This window comes from Miniopterus schreibersii (genome assembly GCF_964146895.1).
Source record: "Miniopterus schreibersii genome assembly, chromosome: 10".
In the NCBI taxonomy this organism is placed as follows: Eukaryota; Metazoa; Chordata; class Mammalia; order Chiroptera; family Miniopteridae; genus Miniopterus; species Miniopterus schreibersii.
Genome location: NC_138110.1, coordinates 71,232,248 through 71,256,623, shown reverse-complemented (window position 1 = coordinate 71,256,623; position 24,376 = coordinate 71,232,248). Strand labels below are relative to the sequence as shown.

General features: G+C 38.2%; 1 protein-coding gene across 1 annotated transcript in view; it reads left to right on the top strand.

Moving 5' to 3' along the window:
* Nucleotides 1-24,376, top strand: part of SEL1L2 (SEL1L2 adaptor subunit of SYVN1 ubiquitin ligase) — a 61,009-nt gene that overhangs the window by 24,342 nt on the left and 12,291 nt on the right. Inside the window, exons 6-12 of the mRNA XM_081149092.1 lie at nucleotides 11,369-11,422; nucleotides 11,865-11,924; nucleotides 12,281-12,362; nucleotides 13,870-14,024; nucleotides 14,645-14,701; nucleotides 17,744-17,812; nucleotides 18,675-18,752. Of these exons, the coding sequence (XP_081005218.1) occupies nucleotides 11,369-11,422; nucleotides 11,865-11,924; nucleotides 12,281-12,362; nucleotides 13,870-14,024; nucleotides 14,645-14,701; nucleotides 17,744-17,812; nucleotides 18,675-18,752 (555 nt within the window). The remainder of the gene's footprint in view (nucleotides 1-11,368; nucleotides 11,423-11,864; nucleotides 11,925-12,280; nucleotides 12,363-13,869; nucleotides 14,025-14,644; nucleotides 14,702-17,743; nucleotides 17,813-18,674; nucleotides 18,753-24,376) is intronic.

Genomic DNA, 24,376 nt, shown 5'->3' with positions numbered 1-24,376 from the left:
TTTCTATTTTTAAAAATGTATTTCATTTTATTCCAAGAATAGCATAAGAATTTCATAGAAAACCTAAAAAACAGGGCAGGGAAAAAGCCCTTCATAAGCTAACTACTCCAACTCAACTATTGTATTTCCCCATCTTCTTCCTCCCTGCGTCTTTTTTTCTTTTACACCATCCCAGTCATTTCATTTCTGGCTACTTTTACCCAATACTATAGCAAAGGCATGTTTTCATGCTGCTAGTCTCTTTAGTGAAAATGTTTCTTCCTAATTACACAAGAGATTTATGCTTATTACAAAAAGAAATCTGAGAATTCAGAAAGTATGAAGAAAGTAAAAGTTGTCTAAAAGCTTTCCTCCCAGAGATTATTTTATTTTTTACCATACAGAAATTACAGAAGCTCTGTTTTGGAGTCAGAAAAACTTAAATTCATAAACTTACTTCTTAAGTAAGCAAGTAGACTCTGCTACTTGCTTACTTAACAAAACCCTTTCCTCTTCCTCTGCATGAGAATTTGACCTTTCAGTCACTATCTAGTTCTGTTTCCCTGGTAGTGTGATAGGAGTAAAATGTAACTGTGTTTCTAGGTAGCAGTGCTTATGATTGAAATGAGCTCTGACTGGCAAACTTCCTTTGGACTGGGAGAAACTGTAATGAACTAGAAATAAATGATGGTCGTAGTGATTCTTACGGGGATGCTGGACACTATACCTATGGAGTTGTTACATGAGGAGTGACATTTTTATGTCAGGATGGCTCCCACATCTCCCCCCCCCCAGTATGAATCTCACCCCTTGGATCTGAGCCATCATCTGAGGGACCAAAGATGGCTGTTGGAAGACTGTGAAACTGCTGCAAAAACTCCCACAGACAGGAGGGCCTAATGCTACCTTCTGGCAAACTGTGGTTCCTGTGCTATATCCACCTGAATAGACTATTGGTAAATTTAGCCTATGGGGGTCTTGTGAGTCTGTATGTTTAGTTGAACCAGAAATTGGACAAGAAAACTGTTGATGATTGGGGCAACCTCTTTAATTTTCATCTGTACAGTTAGGATAATGATAAAACACTGGGAACCACCAGTCTGCTCTCTGTGGCTATGAGTTAGTTTCTGTTTTGTTTGCTCATTTATTTTGTCCTTTAGATTCCATGCATAAGTGAAATTATGTGGTACTTGTCTTTCTGTGCCTGACATTTCACTTACATAATACCCACTAAGTCCATCCCTGCTATTGCAGATGGTAAGATTTCATTCTTTTATGGCCAAGTAATATTCCATTGTATATATGTACAGCTTTACAAACTATCCATGGGGATGTAAAGTGCAGCATAGGAAATATAGTCAATACTATTGTAATAACTATGTATGGTGCCAGGTGGGTACTGGAAATATCAGGGAGGACACTTTGAAAAGTATATGGTTGTCTGTCCACTATGCTGTATACCTAAAACTAATACAAAATAATATTGACTGTAAACTGTGATTTGAAAAATAACAAGGTGCTGTGTCTGGTTCACTGCTGGGTATCTAGCATTTAGCACAGTACCTAGACAAGAAATATAATTAACTAATAATATACTTATGTATGATTAATTATATATTTATATTTATTAATTATATAATGGTAATGATGAATTAATTAATGGAATTATTGTGAGGATTAAAATAATATATGAAGGCACTTAATTCCATACCTGGAACTTCGTAATCATTCATTATAAAGAAAGAATATAAATATTACTCCCACTATTATTTTTCTAGAATTTTTCCTATAACTATGTAGATTTTATTTTTAAAAATGAGATCATACTTTAGTTGCTATTTCCTAATCTGCTCTTTATTCACTTAACAACATATCATAGACATCTTCTCATGTAAATACATATAGATCAACATCACCATTTTAAATAACCATACAATTTTAATTAATTTAAGTTGTTGAATACTATATTTACCCCAGGCAATGTTTTACAGTTAAATATAAAATAATTATATTTACAAAACAATAAACAGGTTTATAAATGTTACAATAAAATATGAGAGTTATTAAGCCTTCATTCTCCATATTTGGATAATCAAAAATATAAAGTTCCACAACAGACCAAATGTTATCTTCATGTCCGCCACTAAAATGATACCATCAAGCCTTTCCGGTCAAGATGGCAGCACAGGTAAATGCAGTACTCAAATCCTCCCACAACCACATCAAAATTACAACTAAACTACAGAACAATCATCTTTCAGAACCTCCTAAAATCTAGCTGAACAGAAGTGCTACAACTAAGGATATAAAGAAAAAGCCACATAGAGACTTGTAGGAGGAGTGAGACACAGAATGGACTGTCACAGTGGCAGATTCCACATATAGTTCATTTATTTCAGATTTGAATTATAGAAGTGTTTCATAGACGGATGGCAGTTATTATTACTGTGCTACTACTGAAAAAATATTTTAGTATCAATCTAATAATCACTTTGATAATTCTAGCGTTATCTGTGTAGAGCATTTTATCTTGATGCTAATGTTCTTCTTGTAGTGAGGGTGCAGACAGGATCTGAGTTGTTCATTAGGGTTGATTCACACTTTTGTTTGGTAGCAATTAGAGCTAAAAGTAATGGTCTCAGATGCTTTCAAGTCTTGTACAACAATTAATGGAAACTTGCTTAATCTTTTTTCTCTTTTAACAATAATGTCTTATATAACAACTAAAAAGAGGAGAAATATTTAATTTTAAAATTGCTATTATAGAACCTGAGTAATTTGTTTTAAAATATAATAAAATATTCTCTATGCTTAACTGTTTCCATTCAAATCCCAGCTGCTATAACAGTTCCTTAAAAAGCACAGCCCAGTGGTTGAGCTCAGAATCAAGTCTTATAAACAAATCTAATTTGCAGAGCTTGACCTTTAAAAAACTGAAAGTGTCGTTGCTGTCGTCGCTATTATGTAGTTCCTCTCTTTTGACTCACAGCACTTTTTTTTTTCTGGATTAAAATTTGATCATTCTATAATCCACTTCATTTCATCTCAGCCCTTATCTCAGAAAAAGATCAAATACCAAAACCTGAGTATTGTAAAGTTGTTGGGTGACAATGCCCAGGTGTAAAGGAATAGGAGAGCACTGGCTGTAATCAGCATAGTGACTAGGTGAGAGCCCATAACATCTGTTGTCTTCCTCTAGTGCTTACCATGCTTTAAAGAGTATAAAGAACACAAATAAAATGAAAGTTGAACCCTCCAGAGAATTAATTCAAAATCACCCACTGTTATTTTTCTGCTAAAGAGAGAGAGTGTATGTCTCTGGGCTGCTGCTTTGCAGCTAGCAAAATGATGGTTTTAGTCCTTACTTTCTAGAGTGAACTTTTTATACAGAGGAGAGCACTTCTCTACAGTCGCAGAATCTAGTTTCTATATAAGTAAACCAGCTTCTAAACTGAGCAGAATCAAAAATTGCTAAGCATTGCAAAAATAAAAATAAAAATCCAATATTGGCTAGAGAGATCCTTAAAAGGAGCCAATTAAACCTTTTTAAATATAAATTTACAAGGGTTACAGGAGTACTAAGATTCCAGATACCTTCCATTATTAATAACAGCCTTTATGGTCAACTATCCTAAAAAGGGAACCTTGGAGACTAAAAAGGAATTGGCTGAATCATAGAAGTGGTGTTTTTTTCCAGTTTATGGATTAAGTAGATTATACAAATCACACTTATAAACCACATGTTAGAGCTATAATACTTTTAGGAACTGAACTTTGTAGTCAGCTCTCTAGCTTAAAAAGTATCATAGTTCTTTGTCCTTGAAATTGTAATAAAAGTTTACAAACATTCATTTTCTATTTTGATAGAATTATCAGATCTTGTTGTATCTTAATTTTAGGGACACACTTAACAAAGTCTTGCATGATGTTCTCATGAACTTGATGAGAGAATAGAAATATGGGCTTTGATGGTGGTAGATAAAGAGTGAAGACTAATGGATTGATGCCAGTGTAAAAGCAAGTCTGGCAATCTCCCACCGGACTCTGCCCTATGACCCTGTGCTCTTCAAATAGTTCATCAACTGTTGAGTCGAATGGCTAATACTAGATTGTTTTTAATATAAAGCCCGAAATGAAAGGCATATTGCCAATGATATACATAGGAGTGTGGAATGAACTTCTAAAAATGCTGACAGGAATGATAAAGCTCCAAATGAGTAGAACCTTGAAAATATTAGAAACACCAAAACAGATTTTACAATTATATGCTGACAAAATACAGTGTTTAAGAAGGATTAAGACTGGATTAAGAAGGGGAGTGAGGAGAAAAAGTGAGAAAGTGATACAGATGACCTAAATCAATATCTATCATATAGCAAATCTATAGATAACATGTGAAATATATAAATTAGCAACAAGTAGTAGCAGCTTATCATGAGTCACAACAGTGGCAATTATCAGAAGAAAATGCTAAAATTAGAAATTGTTGTCTCTGAAGAGACTAAGGAGTGACTTGGAGCCGGGTATTGATGTTTATAAGCCCTCAGAAGTATTAGAATTTTAATACATATCCATCTATTAGTTTGATGAATTTATATAAAATGTTAGACTCATATATTAACTCTCCCCCCCAAAAGAAATTGTGTTTAAAATAAAACAAGGATACGTAAGTTCAGAAATAAAAGGTTAGAGTGTGTTTTTCTCAGGAGCACCTAAAGCAGAGTGCAGCAAACATCTGTTTGTGGTGAGTTCAGATCTCTTTCCCAATTCAGTTCCATCCCTGGATATTGAGAGAATTTGTAAATGATGTCGCTACCAACTTGTCAGTGACTAAAGAGGGCAGGTAAGGAACCACAAACCCTGGAAACTGGCTGCTAAATTCTGCAGATCACACATAGTGCTGATGAGTTTAATGAGTAAGATTCCCCATCATCTATTCATCATCTAATGTTTGTTTATGAAAACAACATCATCTAATGTTTGTTTATGAAAATCCCATAAAATGAAGCTATACTATTTTTTAAGCAGTGTGAGTTCATTAAGAACAATTTGTATTAAGCAAGCTGTTTTACAGGGCTGCTAAACTGAGAAATGGGAAAGTTTGCAAAAGAGATGATAATTTCGTATTTTACCCACTATGAGACACCATTTACTATAAGTTACATACTTTTTAAATTTAAGTCATGTAAGTGTATCATATAAAAGCTGTCCAAGTATAAATCAGTGTTTTCTTACTAGAATTTCGGTTTTATTTCTATTAAAAGTTTTAGACATTTTAGACATGGATTTTTATCATATGTCAATCTGGTTATATAAAAAGGTAAATATAAGTTAAATAAATTAAGGTGTTCCAAAATTCTTCTCATTCAGAGTCCATTTGAATCCATTTTAAACTTAGAAAACTTAGTTGGTAACTGTCTTTGTCCAACACAGTACCATTCTCTGTAGCATTAAGAATATCATTAGTGCAACATTTCTTAAGGGAGTGTTCCTCGATTACCTCCAGAATTTCTTCCAAATTACTGACTCATTCTGCAGCTGTTAGTGCTGACTCTTTCCAATTTGACTAAACATAGTTTTTTTCCTTCAATTAAATCACATGTTGCTGGAAGTTCAGTTCAAAATGAGCAAGAAGTTTCTGACAATGTTTGATGTGAACACCTTAATCATTATCTATCGTGATAAATAAATTGGTCATCACAGCTTCTCATTCTTCATTAGTTTCCATCTATCCCTTGGGATTTGGCCATTTCTCCTGCCTTGAGTTGCAAGGCTTGGCTTGCAGCCATTCATTTTGCACATAAATGAGTAAAAGAAAGTAATACAGTTTCATCTACTTTGGGATAGCTTCCCTTTTTTAGGAACTTGTAACTATTTTGTTTTGACAAGGCCATGACAGAAATATGGCATCCACAGTGTAGACCAGATTCAGAGAACACACAAGATGGTGCATATAACCCATAATATATTACATGAGGAAGGCAAAATCGGGAATCTTTGTAAAAGAGAACAATAGAGGTACCAGACAGCTGCCCTCAAGTGTCTAAAAGGCAGAGAGTTTTGCAAAAAAGAAAGTGATTTGCTTAGCACAGTTTAAGTACTAAGGCAGCAACTACCATACAGAGATTAACTTTGCTTAAGTATCTATTAACTTGAACTTCCATCAACAGAGATGACCACTTGAATCAGGATTCTCTGAGTTTCAGGTACAGAGAATACAACCTAACTGGCTTAAGCAAAAATGGATTTATTGGCCCATGTAACTGTGAAGTCCAGGTTATAGCTGCCTTTAGATAGCCTGGATCAAGAGGGAAGAATGAAGCTATCAGGACATACTTTCTTTAGCTTCTTGCTTTGCTTTCTTCCTGTGATGGTTTTATCTTGAGCAGGCTGACCTCATGTGGAGACAAAGATGGCCAGCAACAACCCTAGGTATCCTTCACCCTTTTATCAGAAAGTCTCTGTGAAAGAAGCCAACTTCTTTCCCAATGACTTAATTAAAATCATTGTTCGAACACAAGCCCACCCTGAATCAATCACTGCATCTGGGGACCAAGAAGATAGTGTGCTAAGTGAAATGACTCAGTTGAGAAAGATGAAAACTATATGATTTCATTTATATGTAGAATCTAAAGAACAAACAAAACAGAAACAGACTCATAGTTATAGAGAACAGGCTGATGGTTGCCAGAAGGGAGTGGCTTTGGGAGACTGGGTGAAAAAGATGAAGGGATTTATAGGTACAGATTGATAGTTACAAAGTAGTTCCTGAGGAAGTAAAGTACAGCATAGAAAATATAGTCAATAATTTTGTAATAACTATGTATAGTACCATGCCTGACTACGATGCTATACACCTGAAATTAATACAAAACAGTATTGAATGTAAACAGTAATTGAAAAAAAATGAAAAAATATTTTTGAAAGTGCAAAAAATTCACTGCATCCAGGAGAAGAATCTGATTGGTTGAGCCTATGTCATGTGACCACCCCTAGATTCAGAAAGGAATGAGAAGCCCATTAGTTCATTGAACCAAATGAAGAGAGAATGGAAGGTGGTTTCACAAAGGGAATCCAGGGAGACAAAAAAAAGTACACACTGAGTACATCTACGTGCAAACTACAAACAAAATTTAAAAGTTATAATTCTGAAAAATTATTTTCAAAAAATAATTACACAAAGTAAAATGTTAATTTATTTTTAAAAATATAAATGATACTACATTCTTCGACTAGAAACAATAAAACTAAAAATTAATGATGAAAAGATACTTAAAATTTAGCTTCTTATCAATTCTCAGTCTCCTAATTTTTAGCAAAAAGCAAAGATAAAATAGAAACTGATATTATATATTAAAAACTCAGTGATGATGATAACACTATACATAAAAGTTATGGAATACAACTAAAGCCAGATGAAGTGGAAAATATACAACTTTAAATATTTTAATAAACAAGAAACACAAGCTTATATCTCAAAAGGCTAAAAGGAAAAAAATCAGCAAATAAAATAACAGTAGAAAAGGAAACAGTATTTTAATAGCTTTTTTAGATAATTATATATATTCTTTGGTCCCACACCAAAATTGTGACTGATAACTCTTTAAAGCTCAGTTGAAAAGTGGAATCTAAAAATCACATCAATGAACTTTTTCCTACTTTCTTATGTTAAATCGACTAGTGTATCTTGAATTTTGAATGGGATTTTTTAATCATACATCATTTTATAACATCATGCAATGATCATTTAGAGAATATTGGTTCACTGAGTTATACAGATCTTCCAAATTTGACACAGCAAAAGAACACATTCACTAATATCACCATTGGTCTCATCAAAAGTCTTTAATGGAGTGTTAAGCTCATAGTATCAGATACAAGTTTTCCAAAATTCTAATTTTTTTCTTAAAAACTTGAATTTATGATTGACAAGTACTTTCAATTGTTTTTGTTGAAGTGACCAGCTTTTTTGTTCATTTCCAGGAAAATGTCTGCCAATCTAAATGAACATAGCCAGTCCATTGTTCCTTCAAGTAAAGATGGTGTTCCATGAAAAAAGTGGCTAGTTCAGCTTGCGACTCAAGCAAGCATTTCAAGAATGTCTTTGAAACACTCAATATATTTTACTATCAGAAGTGCTTTATGCTACTTCATATCTTCTCATATAGAATATTAACATGTATTCAGGAGTTAAAAATAATGCTTTTACTGCCTCATCACAAACATTCTTAAATGAAACTAGCATATTTACTTTTCCTATGAGTGTAATATATGAAGAATAACAATATAAATGGAGGTTTGGAGCCCTCCCTTGATTCATGCCAACATGCCACCAGTTTTAGTTACCATTGGTCTTCACCATTAGTGCTAATGTCAACATGAGGAGAAACACAAATATCTTTATTATAAAAATCATTTTTACTTTGAAGACCTGCTGAAATGTCTTTATGTTCCAAGTGATCACAAACTGTACTTTGATAAACACAGAGTTAGGATATAGGTTTAGCTGAGTATGAAGGAGAACCCAAAATAAAATGACTTACACAAAACAGAATTATAGCTTTCCCTGCCTTTCAATTTGAGTGGGGAAGGTAACTCTGCTCTGTAAAGTCATCAGGAACTCAGACTCCTATTTCGTGGCTTTGCCATTTTAGGATGTTGCCCTTTTTCACACTGTCCAGGTTGGCTCCCCATCATGTCAGCATTCCAGCTAGTAGGAAGAGGAAAGGGAATACACATCTTTAAGAGCATCATCTGGAAGTTGCTCATATCACTGTCATTCATGTCTGCTGGTCATAACTTAATCACATGGTGACACCTGACTGCTAAGGAGGCCAAGGAACATGCTAAGTTAAAAGATGACATTGCTGTTATTTGACCTACAACACCATCAAATTCTTATGGTTCAACCTTACGGTCTGTTTTGGTTGCCACATCCTCAGCTATAAATCAAGAGTTCTTTTACTCTGGAAGGAGGGGGATCCCAAGGTACAACCAGTAATCCCTGCCACAGTTTTTCTCAGTAAGAGGTATTTATTTAGTTTCATTTTTTAAGAGTTTACCCTTAGTGTTGTGCATTTTATGGCTTTGGACAAATATATAATGGCATGTGTCCACCATTATGGCATCATACAGAGTATTTTCACTACCCTTCAAAATCCTCTGCATTGCAGCTATTCATTCTCCCCCACCCCCTGAAAACCACTGATCTTTCTACTGTCTGAAGTTTTGCCTTTTCCAGAATGTCATATAGTTGAAATCCTAGAGAATGAGGCCTTTTCAGATTGGCTTCTTATACTTAGTAATAGTCATTTTCTTTTTCTTCATGTCTCTTCATGGCTCTGTAGCTCCTTTCTTCTTAGCATTGAATAATATTCTATTGTCTAGATATATCAGTTCATTTACACATTCAGCTACTGAGGATATCTTGGTTGCGTCCAAGTTTTGACAATTGTGAATAAAGCTGCTGTGAACATCAGTGTGCAGGTTTTTGTGTGGACATAAGTTTTTATCTCATTTGGGTAAATACCAAGGAGTGTGATTAATGGATCATATGGTAAGATTATGTTTTGTTTTGTTTCTGTTTATGTTTAGTTTTGTAAGAAGCTTCCAAACTGTCTTCCAAAGTGACTATACCATTTTGCATTCCCACCAGCAATGAATGAGAGTTCTTGTTGCTCCACATTCTCACCAGCATTTGGTGGTGTCATTGCTCTGGATTTGGGCCATTTAATTTCATTTTTGATAGAGTAAAGCATTTTTCTTCACTTTCCACTCCATTGTCTCCCTCTAATAACTAATCAAGCTGAAATACTGATCTTGACACCTACTGTGCAAGTAAACATTATTTTCATACCAGTACACATCAGTGGCTTAGTAAACACATAATCTGAGAAGGCAATATGAAGACATATTATATTCTGTTTCACTGATGTAAAATATAGAACAGATGGCATGTGTAGATTCCAGAAAAGTCACTCTGAGTATTTATTATTGATATTTGTTTTGCTCTGTAAGGAAAATGGGAAATCTTACTTTTAAAACTTTAAAATTTCTATATAATGAAATACTAGTGTAATCCATGTTGAAAGACAAGCGGATATATTCACCAAAATATATAGCAATCAAATGATTAATACACATAGTTTATATGAAGCTCCTACACAACAATAAGAAAAGACAAATAAACCTAGTAGTAATGGGCAAAGGATATGAACATGCAAATGACAGAAGAAATTAAATGGCTAGAAATAAGAAAATATGCTCAATCCCACCAGTAATTTGGGAAATCCTACTTTAAACAAGATTTTTTTAGCCATTAGATTGGCAAAACTAAAAGTTGAAGATCAATGATATCCAGTGTTGATGGGAGTATGGGGGATGGGTAATTCACATACTTTTGGTAAGGGTAAATTTGTATAACGCTTTGGTAGGCAGTTTGGCAGTACCTATTAGCATTGTCACTGCATAAGCACTTTGACTCAGCAATTCCATTTCCAGTTATATGTTCTAAAAAATATGTATACCTGTGCATGTGCAGGAATTTAACTGCCCTAAATGTCTAACAGTAGAAGAATGCTATGAAATTATGGCATGTCTACCTGTAAGTATTTGGCAGAAGGAAATCTCCAAAGTATATCAAAAAGTGAAAAATTATTTATTTTATGGAAGTTTGGTGACACTTGGCATACATACACTAAAATTCATCTATAGTGCTTAAGAATAGTAAACAATTGGGAGTATAATAATGAGAGGAGACTTGCTCCATGAGATATCAAGACATACTTTAAGCTACAGTGATCAACATAATTGCCTACCACATTTTGTTTATCCCTTCATCCACTGATGATGAACACTTGGGTTGCTTACAACTTTAGCTATTGTGAATAATGCTGGTATGGACATGGGTGTACAAATATTTATTTTAGATCCTGTTTTCAATTATTTTGGGTATATACCCAAAAGTGGAACTGCAGGATCATATTGTAATTCTGTTTAACTTTTTGAGGAATCATCATGTTATTTTCCACAGTGGCTACACTGCTTTACTTTCCCACCAACAGTGCACAAGGGTTCTTGTCTCTCCGTATCCTTGTCAACACTTCCTGTTTCCTAGTTTTGCTTGTTTGTCTTGATAGTAGTCATCCTAATGGGCATGAGGATATCTGATTATATATTTGATTTGTATTCCCCTGATGGTTAGTGGTGTAGAGTATCTTTTTATGTACTTATTGGCCAGTTATATATATAAAGGCACTTTGTTATGGTATAAGAAATAAGTTAGCAATACTAATTTTTATGAAGCAGATATTTAAAATATCCCTTACCAATGTAGATAAGAATAATTATGAAATAAGTGTATTTATTGACTTTTTCTTTTGGGCTTTAGGCATTGGGATTTTTGTCTTCTTATGGAATAGGAATGGAATATAATCAAGCCAAGGTAAGGTCATTCTATTTTCTTCTGAAACAAAACTGATTTTTTAAAAGGGGCATTGAATAGAATCTACTCTTCAGGTAAAGGGGCTTTCTCTGGTACAGTGATTCAAAGCACCAGCTCAATAAAGAAGTTTAGGGTTAAAATACCATAACTTCCTTAATGTCCCATACTTCAGTTTCTTCATTAAAGATAGATAATATCTACTTCATAGGGATTTTGTGATGATTAAATAAAATGTCATGTACGATGCCCTTTTTACAGACTGCAGAGCTCACTAATACCGCACCACCACCACCACCAAAAAATGTCAGCTGTCTTTACAAAGGAATGAAATTTGGAATTTATTTTGGAGTACTTCAAGGTTCATTTCTGTGCTCGGAATAAGAAAAGCAATGATTAGAGTTTCAAATTTAGATTATATATATATATTTATTTTTAACTTTAGGCACTGATATATTACACCTTTGGAAGTGCTGGAGGAAGCATGATGTCCCAGATGATATTGGTTTGTAAATTAAATATTCTTGGACCCAGATAGTTGTGTTATAAATACAGCATTGTCGCCCTAGCCGGTTTTGCTCAGTGGTTAGAGCGCCGGCCCGTGGACTGAAGGGTCCCAGATTCAATTCTGGCCAGGGACATGTACCTTGGTTACAGGCTCGATCCCTGGGCCTGGTTGGGGTGCATGTGGGAGGCAACCAATCTATGTGTCTCTCTCTCTCTTTCTCCCTTCCACTCTTCTACTCTCTCTGAAAAGCAATGGAAAAAATATCGAGTGAGGATTAAAAAAATTAAATAAATCAATCAATAAATAAATACAGCATTGTCAGCATATTAAGAATATATATGCCTGTGTTTTAGGGGTACAGATATTTATCAGGAATCAATGTTCTACAGAATTGTGAAGCTGCCCTATATCATTACAAGAAAGTGGCAGATTATAGTGAGTAATCCACATAATTTATTTTAAGATAAACAGACTTGCCAAGCAATTAAAAAAAATAAATCAATGCCAATTGACATATTTATGAAAGTAGTAAAAGACTATGCTTTTAACATCTGTTATAGTACAATTCTTTTAATGCAATGTAGAGTTTTCTGCTTTCTTAGTGGTTACTTTTGAAAAGTTTTAAATGATAGTGCTCATCTTTTATTTTTGTTAGAACGTGACCCCAAACAGTTCTGTTTTACTTGTTCTTGTGATGTTCTTTCCTCCTACTGAGAATTTGAATGTAGCATCAATAAATATTAACATTTAGAATATGGGATGACATTTGAAATTCCTGGGGAAGTGGATGTAAGGTGCATACATTGGCAATCTCCATTACTGCACTTGAGAACAAGTCAATAATCATTATTCTATCACCCTGTTCTTGGTCTGCAAAACAATAGAGTGTGAGGTTAATATATGTTCCTAGAATAATTTTCAAAGCTGTATGTAAAATTTCATCTTGCAACATCACTGAACCAGGTTACATAATAGAATTTTAAATAAAAGTCTGCCAAGAAGCAAGTAAGGTAAAGTCCATTTGGTTAATTTCTATAATCAGAACAACATCTAAATACACATTTTTGGCACTATTAGGATCTGAGAAAAGAAAGGAAAATATCTAATTTTGAATTTAAGATGCTATATAACAAGATCATTTCATATGTTTAATGAAACTAGAATTACTATATGTATAGTTCAAGCTGCATGCTTTTTTAGGTTTATTCAAGCATAGTTATCTTTATATTTATTTTCAGATTACCCATAGGAAGTAAGGAGCAGTTATTGCTCTTATATTGTAGTTTCAGTCTCTGAAAAAGTCTGTGGTGGAAGGGGTCAGTTCCACAAAAGCAGTCTTTTTTCTTTCTTTCTTTCTTTTTTTAAATTTCATTCTATCTACCAGAGTGGTTGTGTTATTAGTCATACAACAACTCTTTTTTTTTTTTTTAAGTTTTGTTGTTATCTTTTAAAATATGCTTTTTATTGATTTCAGAGAGAGAAAGAGAGAGGGAGAGAAAGATAGAAACATCAAAGAGCAATAAACATGGATGGGCTGCCTCCTGTATGCCCCCTACTGAGGTTTCAGCCCACAACCTGGGCATGTGCCCTGACCAGGAATCGAACTGGCGACCTCCTAGTGCATGGGACAATGCTCAACCAATTGAGCCACACCCGCTGGGCAGCTGTCTTTTTTTCTTAAACCTACTTGGCCAAGATATTTCAGTAGGGTTTGATGTATATTATACAAGCTTTGTATGAGTTGCAAAACTTTCTTGCACTTTTCATAGAACTGAATAAATTCAGCAAATTCATATCACCTAAGGATATTTCCTTTCTGTTAATAGACCAGATCGCTACACAATTTAAAGAGAATAGACCCAACAGTGTTTTCTCTAATTTGATTATTACCTCTTGCAACCTTGAATATCCTGGCTGTTCTCTGGCTTGTTTCTATTCACAGTTGCTGACAAATTGGAAAAAAGTGAAGGTATTCCAGTGGAAAAAGTGAGACTAACTGAGAGACCTGAAAATCTGAGTTCTAACAGTGAGATTCTGGATTGGGACATATACCAATACTATAAATTTCTGGCCGAAAGAGGAGATGTTCATATACAAGTAATGTATACAGACAAGCATGAATTTTAAGAGCATGCAAATTACAAGGGGCTTGGTTTTCTCTGAATCCTAGAGGGGTTAACAGTGCCCCACCCTAAACGAGAAAGAGAAGAGACACCCTCTCCTCTTTGTCTGACTCCTTTTTTGTCCCCTGCCATTACTGTGGCCTATGGAAGAGCCAGTTGCCATAGTAATGGAAATTTTTGTTTTTCATTTACTCCTAAAAAATTCATTTTTTAAAAACATAGATTTTAATTATAGAAAAAGGCACCATTCAATGTTGGTTTTAATAGGAATGAACTCTTTCTTACCAAGATCCAGGCGTGTTCTGTCTTTGGGAGTGAGAATGGGATGGTGTTTGTGTCACCTTTCAGAACCAAGAATTCTATGCCCAGGTGTTGCTGTTCACCAGCAGGCCGCTCTTTAAAGAAGCTGTGTGCTCAGCATCAACCAATTATCCAATAAAAGATATAGTCTGGAATGTTTTCCTGTTTCTTTTTAAGACGTGCCAACTGCATCAAAGTGGATCAACATACTATAGTAAAATCACCAAGTAAAATTTTTCTTTTATTTAAATTAATACAACTGCTCAAATAATTTTCAAAAATCATCTTTCCTAGGTATCTCTTGGACAGTTACATCTAATTGGGAGGAAAGGTCTAGATCAGGATTACTATGTAAGTCAATCTCAAGATGCCATCATGTGGGGTGGGGAGGGTGGTAGTGAGGCGAGATGGTGCACCAGTGAAAAGGGAAGAGCATGTGGAAGAGTTGCTGGGGGAATCCCACTGCTGCCTCCTTAGATCAGCTTTCCAGGTTTTGAGGAAGAGCAGATTTCACCAGAGGGGGCACTCTTCTACCTGCCTCCAAGTACAAGGGGTAGAGGTTGTGAAGGAACAGTTAGGGCAAGGAGTTTCTGTGCTCTGAACCTAGCCTCTTTTTATCCAAACAGACTTTTGTACTGGGGTAAGGTGAGGGGACCCCACCTGCTGGCCTTGGACTCGCCCATTCTCCAAAGGCCAGCTGTGGAAAGTCCATCTGGAGGAGTTCCTACTAAGGAGCCTGAGGACCAGCCTCAGCCCCATTTGGCTAGATCAGAGGACAGCTTTCAGTGTAATTAGAAGTATTATTAACCATATCTGTGAATTTGCAATGCTCCTTTCCCTCATTTTGCCTGACCTTACCCTATCCTGGTAAGGTTAGAAGGTTAGTTAACAATTCACACTTAGTGAAGGAGAGGAAGAAAACCTGGCCATGCAGGACCCTACTCAGTCAGACACAGGGCCCTGGGATGAGGTCTTGTTTAGACCTGACTAAGATTTCAAGGCCTTGATCCCCGCAGATCTGGGGAAGTAACTAGGATCCTTTTTAAAAGGTGATTTTACAGCCTTTGTCATTTTATAGGAGCCACATCCTCATTGTCTCAAGGAAACACATACCCTGTTTTGACAGAGTCCCAAAGCTAAGCAATAGAAAATACTTTCTAAGGCAGTTACATAAAAGAGTGATCTGTCATTGCTTCCAGTCTCACTTTATATTGTTATGATATGACAATGTAATATAATTCGTTTTATATGAGATAAAGTATGTATTAGGTAAATGTCAGTTAATTTTATAAAATGTGATAAAATTAGGTAGCAATTGAAAGAAGCATATGCTTGCCAAGACAACCCAATTGAAGGTCTTCCGATTATATTATCTTAATCATTAGCAAGGTTTGAGCCCCTTAGATAGGAAGTTCTGGGTTCACAATATTACTCCAATGTCAGATTTCAGCCTGCAGTGAATTTCTCATGCTAATCAGAGGAAGCATAACTGGGAAGAAGTCTCCATTCTCCTCAAACATGATGTCTGATCATGAAGACACTCAAATCTCGGCTGCAGGGATTATCTACCAATCTCTGTAGAGTACATAAACCCCACAAAGCTAGGTACTTCTTTCTGGTCAGCTCCAGCCACCACAAACACCAAATGGGAGGTAGCTGCCTCCAGGTGAGGATGAAGTGCTATCCCAAGGCAGGCACTGAAGGATTCTACTTCTGTAGTGGCAACAGCCAAGCAGTGGTGCATCACCCAGGAGCTCAGTCCAGCCCTCCCATGGGCTCATTCACAGGGGTTTTACATCTCTATTTTAAGAAGTGGAGCTGAGGCTGGAAAAATGAAGTAAATTGCTTCAGGTCTCACAGCTAGGTAGCAAGGTTATTATGAAGCAGAATTTGAACATAGGGCTTCCGCATTCAAAACCTCTGCTCTTTCCACTAAACCTTACTTCCTTTTGACCTGGGGGAGGAAAATAGGCATTCTAAAATCTAGTTCCCTCTCTTATAAAGCAAGAAGAGGAAATAATCTTTCAGGTTACTTCAGCTCTAACTTTCTGATGGTGGGTTGGGTCCCATGCTTGCTGTCTGTCCATCTCAAAAAAAGCTGGGTTAGCCCTGGCCAGTGTGGCTCAGAAGAGATTTGGGAGTTCTGACCGTATGCCTCAACAGACTTTCTGCTCTGTGTTCTTAGAACCTTAAAACAAAAGTGGTTTGACTGCCATGTGAAAGCTTGAGCCAGTTGGCTAAAGAACAAGAGCATATGGAGAGAGCCAGTCATCCTTACTGTCACAGATGAGGCCATCATAAACCAACCAGCCCTGGCCAGTAATACTCTAGCTAACTATAGGTGCATGAGCAACCCCAGCCAACACTAGTTGAGCCTGGCCCAAACCAGAATTACTCTGCTGAGCTGAGCCAAAACTGCTAACCTGCCAAAGTCATGAATTAAATAAATGGTGGTTGTTTTAAGCTACCTAAGCTTGGGAGTGCTTTCTAATGGAGCCCAAGCTCACTGATACATAAGTCAATCAGCCTTGAGCTCTGAGACCTTAACTGGAGCCTCCCATCAAATTCCAGTTTATTAGGCTGAGGAAAGCAGCAAGGACCAGCCTGTTCATGCACCAGGATGTGGGGATGGTTCTGGAATTAAATAAGCTTTTTTTTTTTAAAATCCTCACCTAAGAATATGTTTCTTGTTTGTTTGTTTTTTAATTCATTTTAGAGAGAGAGGAAGGGAGAGGGAGAGAGAGAAAGAGAAAGAGAGGGAGAGAAACATCAATGTGAGAGAGAGACATTAATCACACGTCCCTACCAGGGATTGAACCTGCGACCTGGGTATGTGCCCTGACCAGGAATTAAACCCGCAACCCTTTAATGCTATGGCCTAGAGAGAGTTAGAGGCTTTGTTCGCCTCCTTCAATTTGATTTAGAAAGAATTGGCCTGAAGTTGACCTCTGCAGAAAGATCTGGTCTCAGTAGGCAGCCAGGTGTCTGGTCCTATTCACTCTGCCTTATAAACATTAGGATACTGCATATCCAATTCTGCCAGTTGTATAAACTGTCTTATAAGTACATAATGTCAACATAGAAGCCTACTTTTTCAAAACAATGGACTGTTAGGTCTGCAGCTGGGACTCATCTGTCCTCCACTAGGCCACATGCCCATCAAGTCTTTCCCAATGTGAGAAGTCCTCCCATTCTAAGTAGGAATATGAGATATATATAATCTCCAGCTGTTCAGGTTTATGGTTCAAATAGCATTTGGAATAGTGCCTTAAAGAAAGTGGACGTTTCATAGACATTTTTTTAATGCATGTTGAATCCAATAAAGTTTGCTTTGAAAAGCCATTTCGTAGGATATGTTCATGATTATCAATAATATGTTCCTTTTCTCCCTAGAAAGCATTATACTACTTCTTAAAGGCAGCAAAGGCCGGGAGTGCAAATGCCATGGCACTCATAGGAAAGGTACATGTTCCATCTTGATCAATAACTTTTATTTCTTAAAGATCTAAGATATTAGCGGTATCAGCTGATTGAACCCAGCGTAGGTACAAGGATGCAGGCCTCTTTCACGGAAGCAGTTGAGAGAGGCATTTGACTACAAACTGAGGGTAGTATTCCTGAGGTGGTAGTTTGGGAGGAAGCCCCACAAAACAGCAGCTTTTACCTGGGACACCAAAGCAACCTAGAAAATGAACCTGTTCCAGAACTCCTTGACTGAGTATAGCTCATAGTCCCTCCCATGACCCCTCTCCCTGGCATGTAACAGGAGATCCAGGCTCGCTGTGCATCAAAGACTGGTACTATCCTCAATCCAATGAGGTGCCTCCTTCCTTAACTCCAGGAATGAGACCCAGCTCCAGGCTGACCGAAGTCCATCCTTGGGCTGCCTCCGATGGGAGGCCCCTCTGGCTCCTGAGCAGCCTTTGTGGAGGGTTCCTGTAGAGAGTCATGTTCTCTCTTCCTCAGAGACTACTCACTCTGCCAAGAGCTGCCCTTGGCTCCCTGTGGCCAGTTTCCATTTATTAGTAATTATGGGGACAAGTACCCTGCTTCCAGAAGGGCTACAAACAGTAAATTTACATGCAGGGAAACATGAAAAAACACAAATCATTTTTTGGTCCTTGGGCAAGGTCACTCCAGAACTTATAGTGTACATGGATTGTTTCTTTAGTTTTTCCTTTTTAAAATATCGAGGTGAAATTCATATAATATAGATTAACCATTTAAAAGTGTACATTTCAGTGGCATTTACTATATTTACAGTGTTGTGCAACCATCAGCTCAAATTCCTTAGTTTTTACATCCCCCTTTAATTTTTTTCCAGATGTATTTAGAAGGTAATGATGCAGCACCACAAAATAATGCTACTGCTTACAAATACTTCTCCATGGCAGCCAATAAGGTATGTACTCAGCCCATTTCTGCAAACGCATAAAAACACTTGGCTTTTATTACATGCAGACTGGTGCTGAAGAGTAGACTCCAAAGCCTCATGCCTGGCCTGGGAGGAGTTTGTGGTCAGGAGAAGAAAAATATTGTTAACAATAAAATATGGGGTTCGGGTAGGTGGGAGACATGTCTTGTTGTCTTGGTAAGTGGAAAATGCCAGTGACGTGCTGTCCTAGCAGGAGGCCAGATAGAAGCTCAGCTTTCCCCTCTCCCATGCAGTAGATGAGATGAGGCCATCCAGGTCAGAAGACAAGAAATAAAAGAGATAAGGACAGGGGAAGGGAAAACTCAATCAATAGAGCAGTAAGTTCAGGACAAAAACAACCAAGAAATGCCCCGTTTTCTCCCATTTGACCTTACCCCAAAGCCAGAAATCCCCGTGGCCCAAGCAGAAGATTGTCAGAGAGGCAGCCAGGGTGAGATGATTAGAGCAAGGCTCTAGAGACATTTGGTTTGAATGCCAGCCCTGCTACTGACTAGCTCAACTTCCCCATCTATAAAATGGGAGTATAAGAATATTTGCCTCATATTGTTTTTGTCAGGATTTATTGAGTTGACATGTCTGTGCCTCCTGTTATAAAGTATTTAAAGCATTGCATGGTATATAGTAAGTGCTATGTGTCAGCTATTAAATTTTGCAGCCTGGGGCTGGTTAGATAGAGTGAGCTTCAAAGCATATCCAAGGCAAACTGGGTTGAATATATAAGGGAATATATAAATGGTGTTATATGGCTCCTGCCATTGAAGTTTTAACCTCAGTTCCTAGGTTCATTGAGGCTGGTATCTGTCAGATAAAACTGAGTAGACTACTCTGAATCCCTTTAGTACATAAAGAGCTCCTAATCGCAACACCCATCAACCTAATGTTGGTGAATGGCCTTAATAAACTTTCTATCCCTACACAAAAGAAAACATTTTGTTGTCTGGCTATGTCATACTGTCACACTAGCAGTAAAGATGTGCTCAAATCAGGGAATACTTTCAACCGTTCTTTTTTAAAAACCCACGTGCTGCTTTCGGAGCCTATTTGTAAATGACTAGCGCTTCAGTGCTGGCGCTATTGTGGTGTAAATTACTGAGAAGGCTGGTACTAGGCTCCTCTCCCTTGTAATTTATATGAAATTGTGGCACATAGCAAGACAGTTATCTGGAGTACCCTTAGATTAGGATGACAAGGGAGAGCCAACTGAAAAAGAGGTAATATAATAGGAAGATCTCTTGTAATCTGGCAAATTACTCTGATTTCTCAGCCCAAAGGAATAATGCCAGGAAGCTGAGTGTGTAAATTAACCCAGCTCCCAAACTATTCAGGGTTGTGTAACCAGCAGTGATCTGAGCTACTCGAGCTCTAAACCTGAGCTACCTTCATTTACAGTGGAAACCTGACACTATATTGAAGGTAATTGTTCTGAATTGCATCAGGTGGACATCACCGTATATTCCTTTATCATCACCTGCACAACTTACTACATTTCTCACTTTGGGTCACTACTAAAGTAAAAAGTTTCTGTCTTCCACTCACACATCCATACTTTTACTAATTAAAAAACACAAAACATTGCTTTTTCAGTTTGTTTTTAAGTCATATCAGTACCAGGAAACAAAGATACGGACTTTGTAACCCCTTTGGTCTTTTATTTACTCGGAAACATGAACATTTCCCTGTGTGATACCGGGCCTATATTCTTCCGGTTTCCTCTCACACCTGGGACACCAGGCCCAACCCCATCTCTATACCTTTGCCCTTCCTTCTCCCTTCCCAGGCGCTCCCATTCCGAACCCTACCCATCCCCAGAGTGGAATTTAATCCTCTCTCGCTCTACCAAGCTACCCTTACCCTCTTTGGCTCACATAACCTTTTCCCTCTTCTGAACTTGCCCTGCACTCGTGCTCCGTACGTACTGCTGGAACTTTATTGCTTCTACCTTAGGCCATCTCTCCTGTCTTAAGGCATGTCTCCTCAGCTGGAGAAGGGCCACAGTCTTAGTACATAGTGGGGGTTTATGAAATATTTGCCAAATAAATGATCATCTGCTCCCGAAGTTCATGTCAGTTAACCTAAGCAAGAGCCCTAAAGTAGAAGTTTTATATGAAACGATTGCCTACACATATGTTATGTTTGGCCTAGAAAGTGTTTTTAAAATTGGGGAATTTCATATCAAAATCTGAGTATCCAGATTTCCTTGGAAAATGGGAAGAGCTGACCATATAAGGCTGCTATTCCAAGTAACAACTACCTGGAGAGGCTCCAGGATGGCACTCAGTAGGTGGGTGTTACCTCCTCCCAGGAATTACAGTTAATATATAGAATAATCAACCTGAATAACCAGCTAAAGACTAGCCGAACAAGGATTTACAGAAGAAGCCGCATCGAGACTGGTAGAAAGGGCAGAGAAGTGAAAAGGCCTGGCCCTGCTCCCACAGGTGGTAGCTGAAATTCCAGAGGGCTATCTCAGCTGCAGAGGTTCCCCCTGAGGAGCATGGGGTCTGAACCCTAAATGAGGCTCCCCAGCCCAGAGCACCAGAGCTCGGAAGAAGAGCCCACATACCATCTGGCTGTGAAAATCAGCAGGGAGTCTGTGTGCCAGGGAGAGATGAGAGTCTGCTGGAAACCCAGGCACCCTCTTAAAGGTCCAACACACAAAATCTTGTTTGTAGCCACTCACCTTGGGCTCCAGCAGAGGGAGGGCAGCTCTGAGAAGACTAGAGTCATTTGAGGAGAGACTGAGTTGTGTGGCTCCAGGGAAAGACCTGGAGGAGAAAGCTGAAGGGACAGCTGCTAGGGTCCCTGTGCTGGGTCCCTTTCCCACACCGCCCACAAAGGCTCGCTCTTGGCTCGAGCACTCCCCTCCATAGGGCATCAGCATGGGGAAATGCAATAGCCTCTCTCTCCTGACTGTCACCCCCACCCTGCTGAGCTCACGCACTGCAGAGGAATCAGCTGCCTGAGCATGTGGTGTAGAGGTCCAGGTGGACTCAAGTTGTATCAGAGACTGAGTTGTGTGGCTCTGAGGTACAGGCCATTTCTCCCCTTCCTGAAAGCCTGAATGGCGGTGCCACCCCATAAGAGATCCACTAGCCTCACCCTCCCAACTCCTTGCCACCCAGCACTGCCGAGCTTGGGCTTTTGAGGAGGTCTCACAGAATCCAGGACAAACTGAGTTGTGTGACACTCGGGTAGGGGCCATTTTTTCCTCACAATATTCCTGTGCAGAGTCCTCTCTTCACATGGCCAAATCGGTCTGTTTGCACCTGATAAGCTCTGCAAGCCTTGCTCTGATGACTCCATGAGACCCTGTCCCACCACAGACGTCTTCAGGGACCTGGTGGGTGGTAGCTGGCATTAGTGTACCTTAGGACTTTTGCTGAGTGGCATCAGAACCAGCACTGGCACAGAATCTGTATCAATTGGGTAAACGCCACTCACCCCTACCTGATGACTCACTGATAACCTACCTCATGCAACTTGACTGAGCCTAACAGGTAGCCAGCAGGTGGAAGAAGACAGAGGCAGATATTGGAATGCATTGGGCTTGATGGAGGAAGCAGCTGGCCTTGGTGCACAGCTTGGCACTTCCAGTGCACACCCAGGCCTAGCAAGGGCGGCCACAAATTGTGGGTCACTTTGTAGCTGCAAAGAGGTTTCTTAGGGCCAGTCAGGCGGCATCTGACATAGACCTGCACCGGAGTCCCTCCCAAGAGGCCAGAGAATCAACACATCTTGTGGCAGAATTCAGACCATATCAGAGCTGGACCCAATTAGCTCCACAAGCGGCACATCCAAAGGGAGATTTCAGCAGGTGCCAACCCCTGCTGAGGCTAGTTTCACTTCATGTGGACAATACCTGCATAATAGCTCATACACTATGGTTGGGGTCAGTCCTCACAGTCAGCCAGCCAGAGGGACAACCTCATGCACAGAGGGGCAAACAGCAATCAAAACTAACCTACGCCAGGAGGGCTTACGTAGCCGACACAAGGGACATTCCTGGAGCGCCCAGCTCAGGTGATCAGGAAGACTGCTCCACTGATCCCCACGTAACACCTACTACATAAGGCCACCCCGCCAAGACAGGAAGACATAGCATATTTACCTAATACACAGAAACACACAGAGAGAGGCAACCAAAATGGAGAGAAATGTGCCCCAAATGAAAGGAGAAATATCCAGAACAAGAACTAAAGGAAATGGAGGTAAGCAATCTACCAGATACAGAATTCAAAACAATGGTTATAAGGATAATCAAGGAAGTTAGGAAGAACTTCAACAGCAAAAAAAAGAACACATAGAAACAAAGAATACAATATCTGAAATGAAGAATACACTAGAAGGAATCAACAGCAGGTTAGATGAAGCAGAGGATCGAATCAGTGATTTGGAAGACAAAGTAGCATAAAACACCCAATCAGAACAGCAAAAACAAAAAAAAATTTAAAGAGTGAGGATAGTTTAAGGGACCTTTGGGACAACATGAAGCTTAACAACATCTGCATCGTAGGGGTACTAGAAGGAGACAAGAGCGATCAAGGGATTGAGAACCTATTTGAAGAAAGAATGACTGAAAACTTCCCTAATCTGGTCATGGAAAAAGACACACAAGTCCAGAAATGCAGAGATTCCCAAATGAGATAAACCCAAAGTGCCCCACACCAAGATACATCATAATTAAAGTGACAAAAGTTAACAACAAAGAGAGAATCTTAAAAGCAGCAAGGGCCCAGCCGGGCATGGCTCAGCGGTTGAGCATCGACCTAGGATCCAGGCAGTCGGGGTTCGATTTCAGGTCAGGGCACATGCCTGAGTTGCGGGCTCGATCAATGACTCTCTCATCATTGATCTTTCTATCTCTCTATTCTTTCTTCTCTCTGAAATCAATAAAGGTATATTTAAAATAATAATAATAAAAATAAATAAAAAATAAAAGCAGCAAGGGAAAGAAAGTTAGTTACCTACAAGGAAGCTTCCATAAGACTGCTATCTGATTTCTCAACAGAAACATTTCAGGCCAGAAGGGGTAGGCATAAAATATGCAAAGTGATGAAAAGCAAGGATCTATAACCAAGACTACTCAACCCAGCAAGGCTATCATTTAAAAATGAAGGAGAAATAGCTTCCCAGACCAGAATAAGCTAAAGGAGCTTATTACCACCATCCCAGTATTACAAGAAATATTAAATGGACTTCTATAAGAAGAAGAGAGAGGAAAAAAAGGAACATAGTTACAGAGAATAAAATAGCAATAAATGCATACCTATCAATAATCACTTTAAATGTAAATGGCTTAAATACTTCAATCAAAAGACACAGGGTAGCTGAATGGATAAGAAAGCAAGGCCAATATATATGCTGTGTAAATGAAATAGAGTCTAAAAAAATACAATCCCCTCATACCCTAGCCTCATCTAGGCACTTGAGTGTCCCTCCTCTAGGTATCCACAGCATTCTACTATAGGACTTACCACATTAGATATGATCACTTTAAGATAAGAAGTCTTACCTAGTGGGTCAGAGCCCACTAATCTGTGAACTTTCTAAGGTAAGGATCATGCTTTATTCATCTTCTAACTTTCACCTCC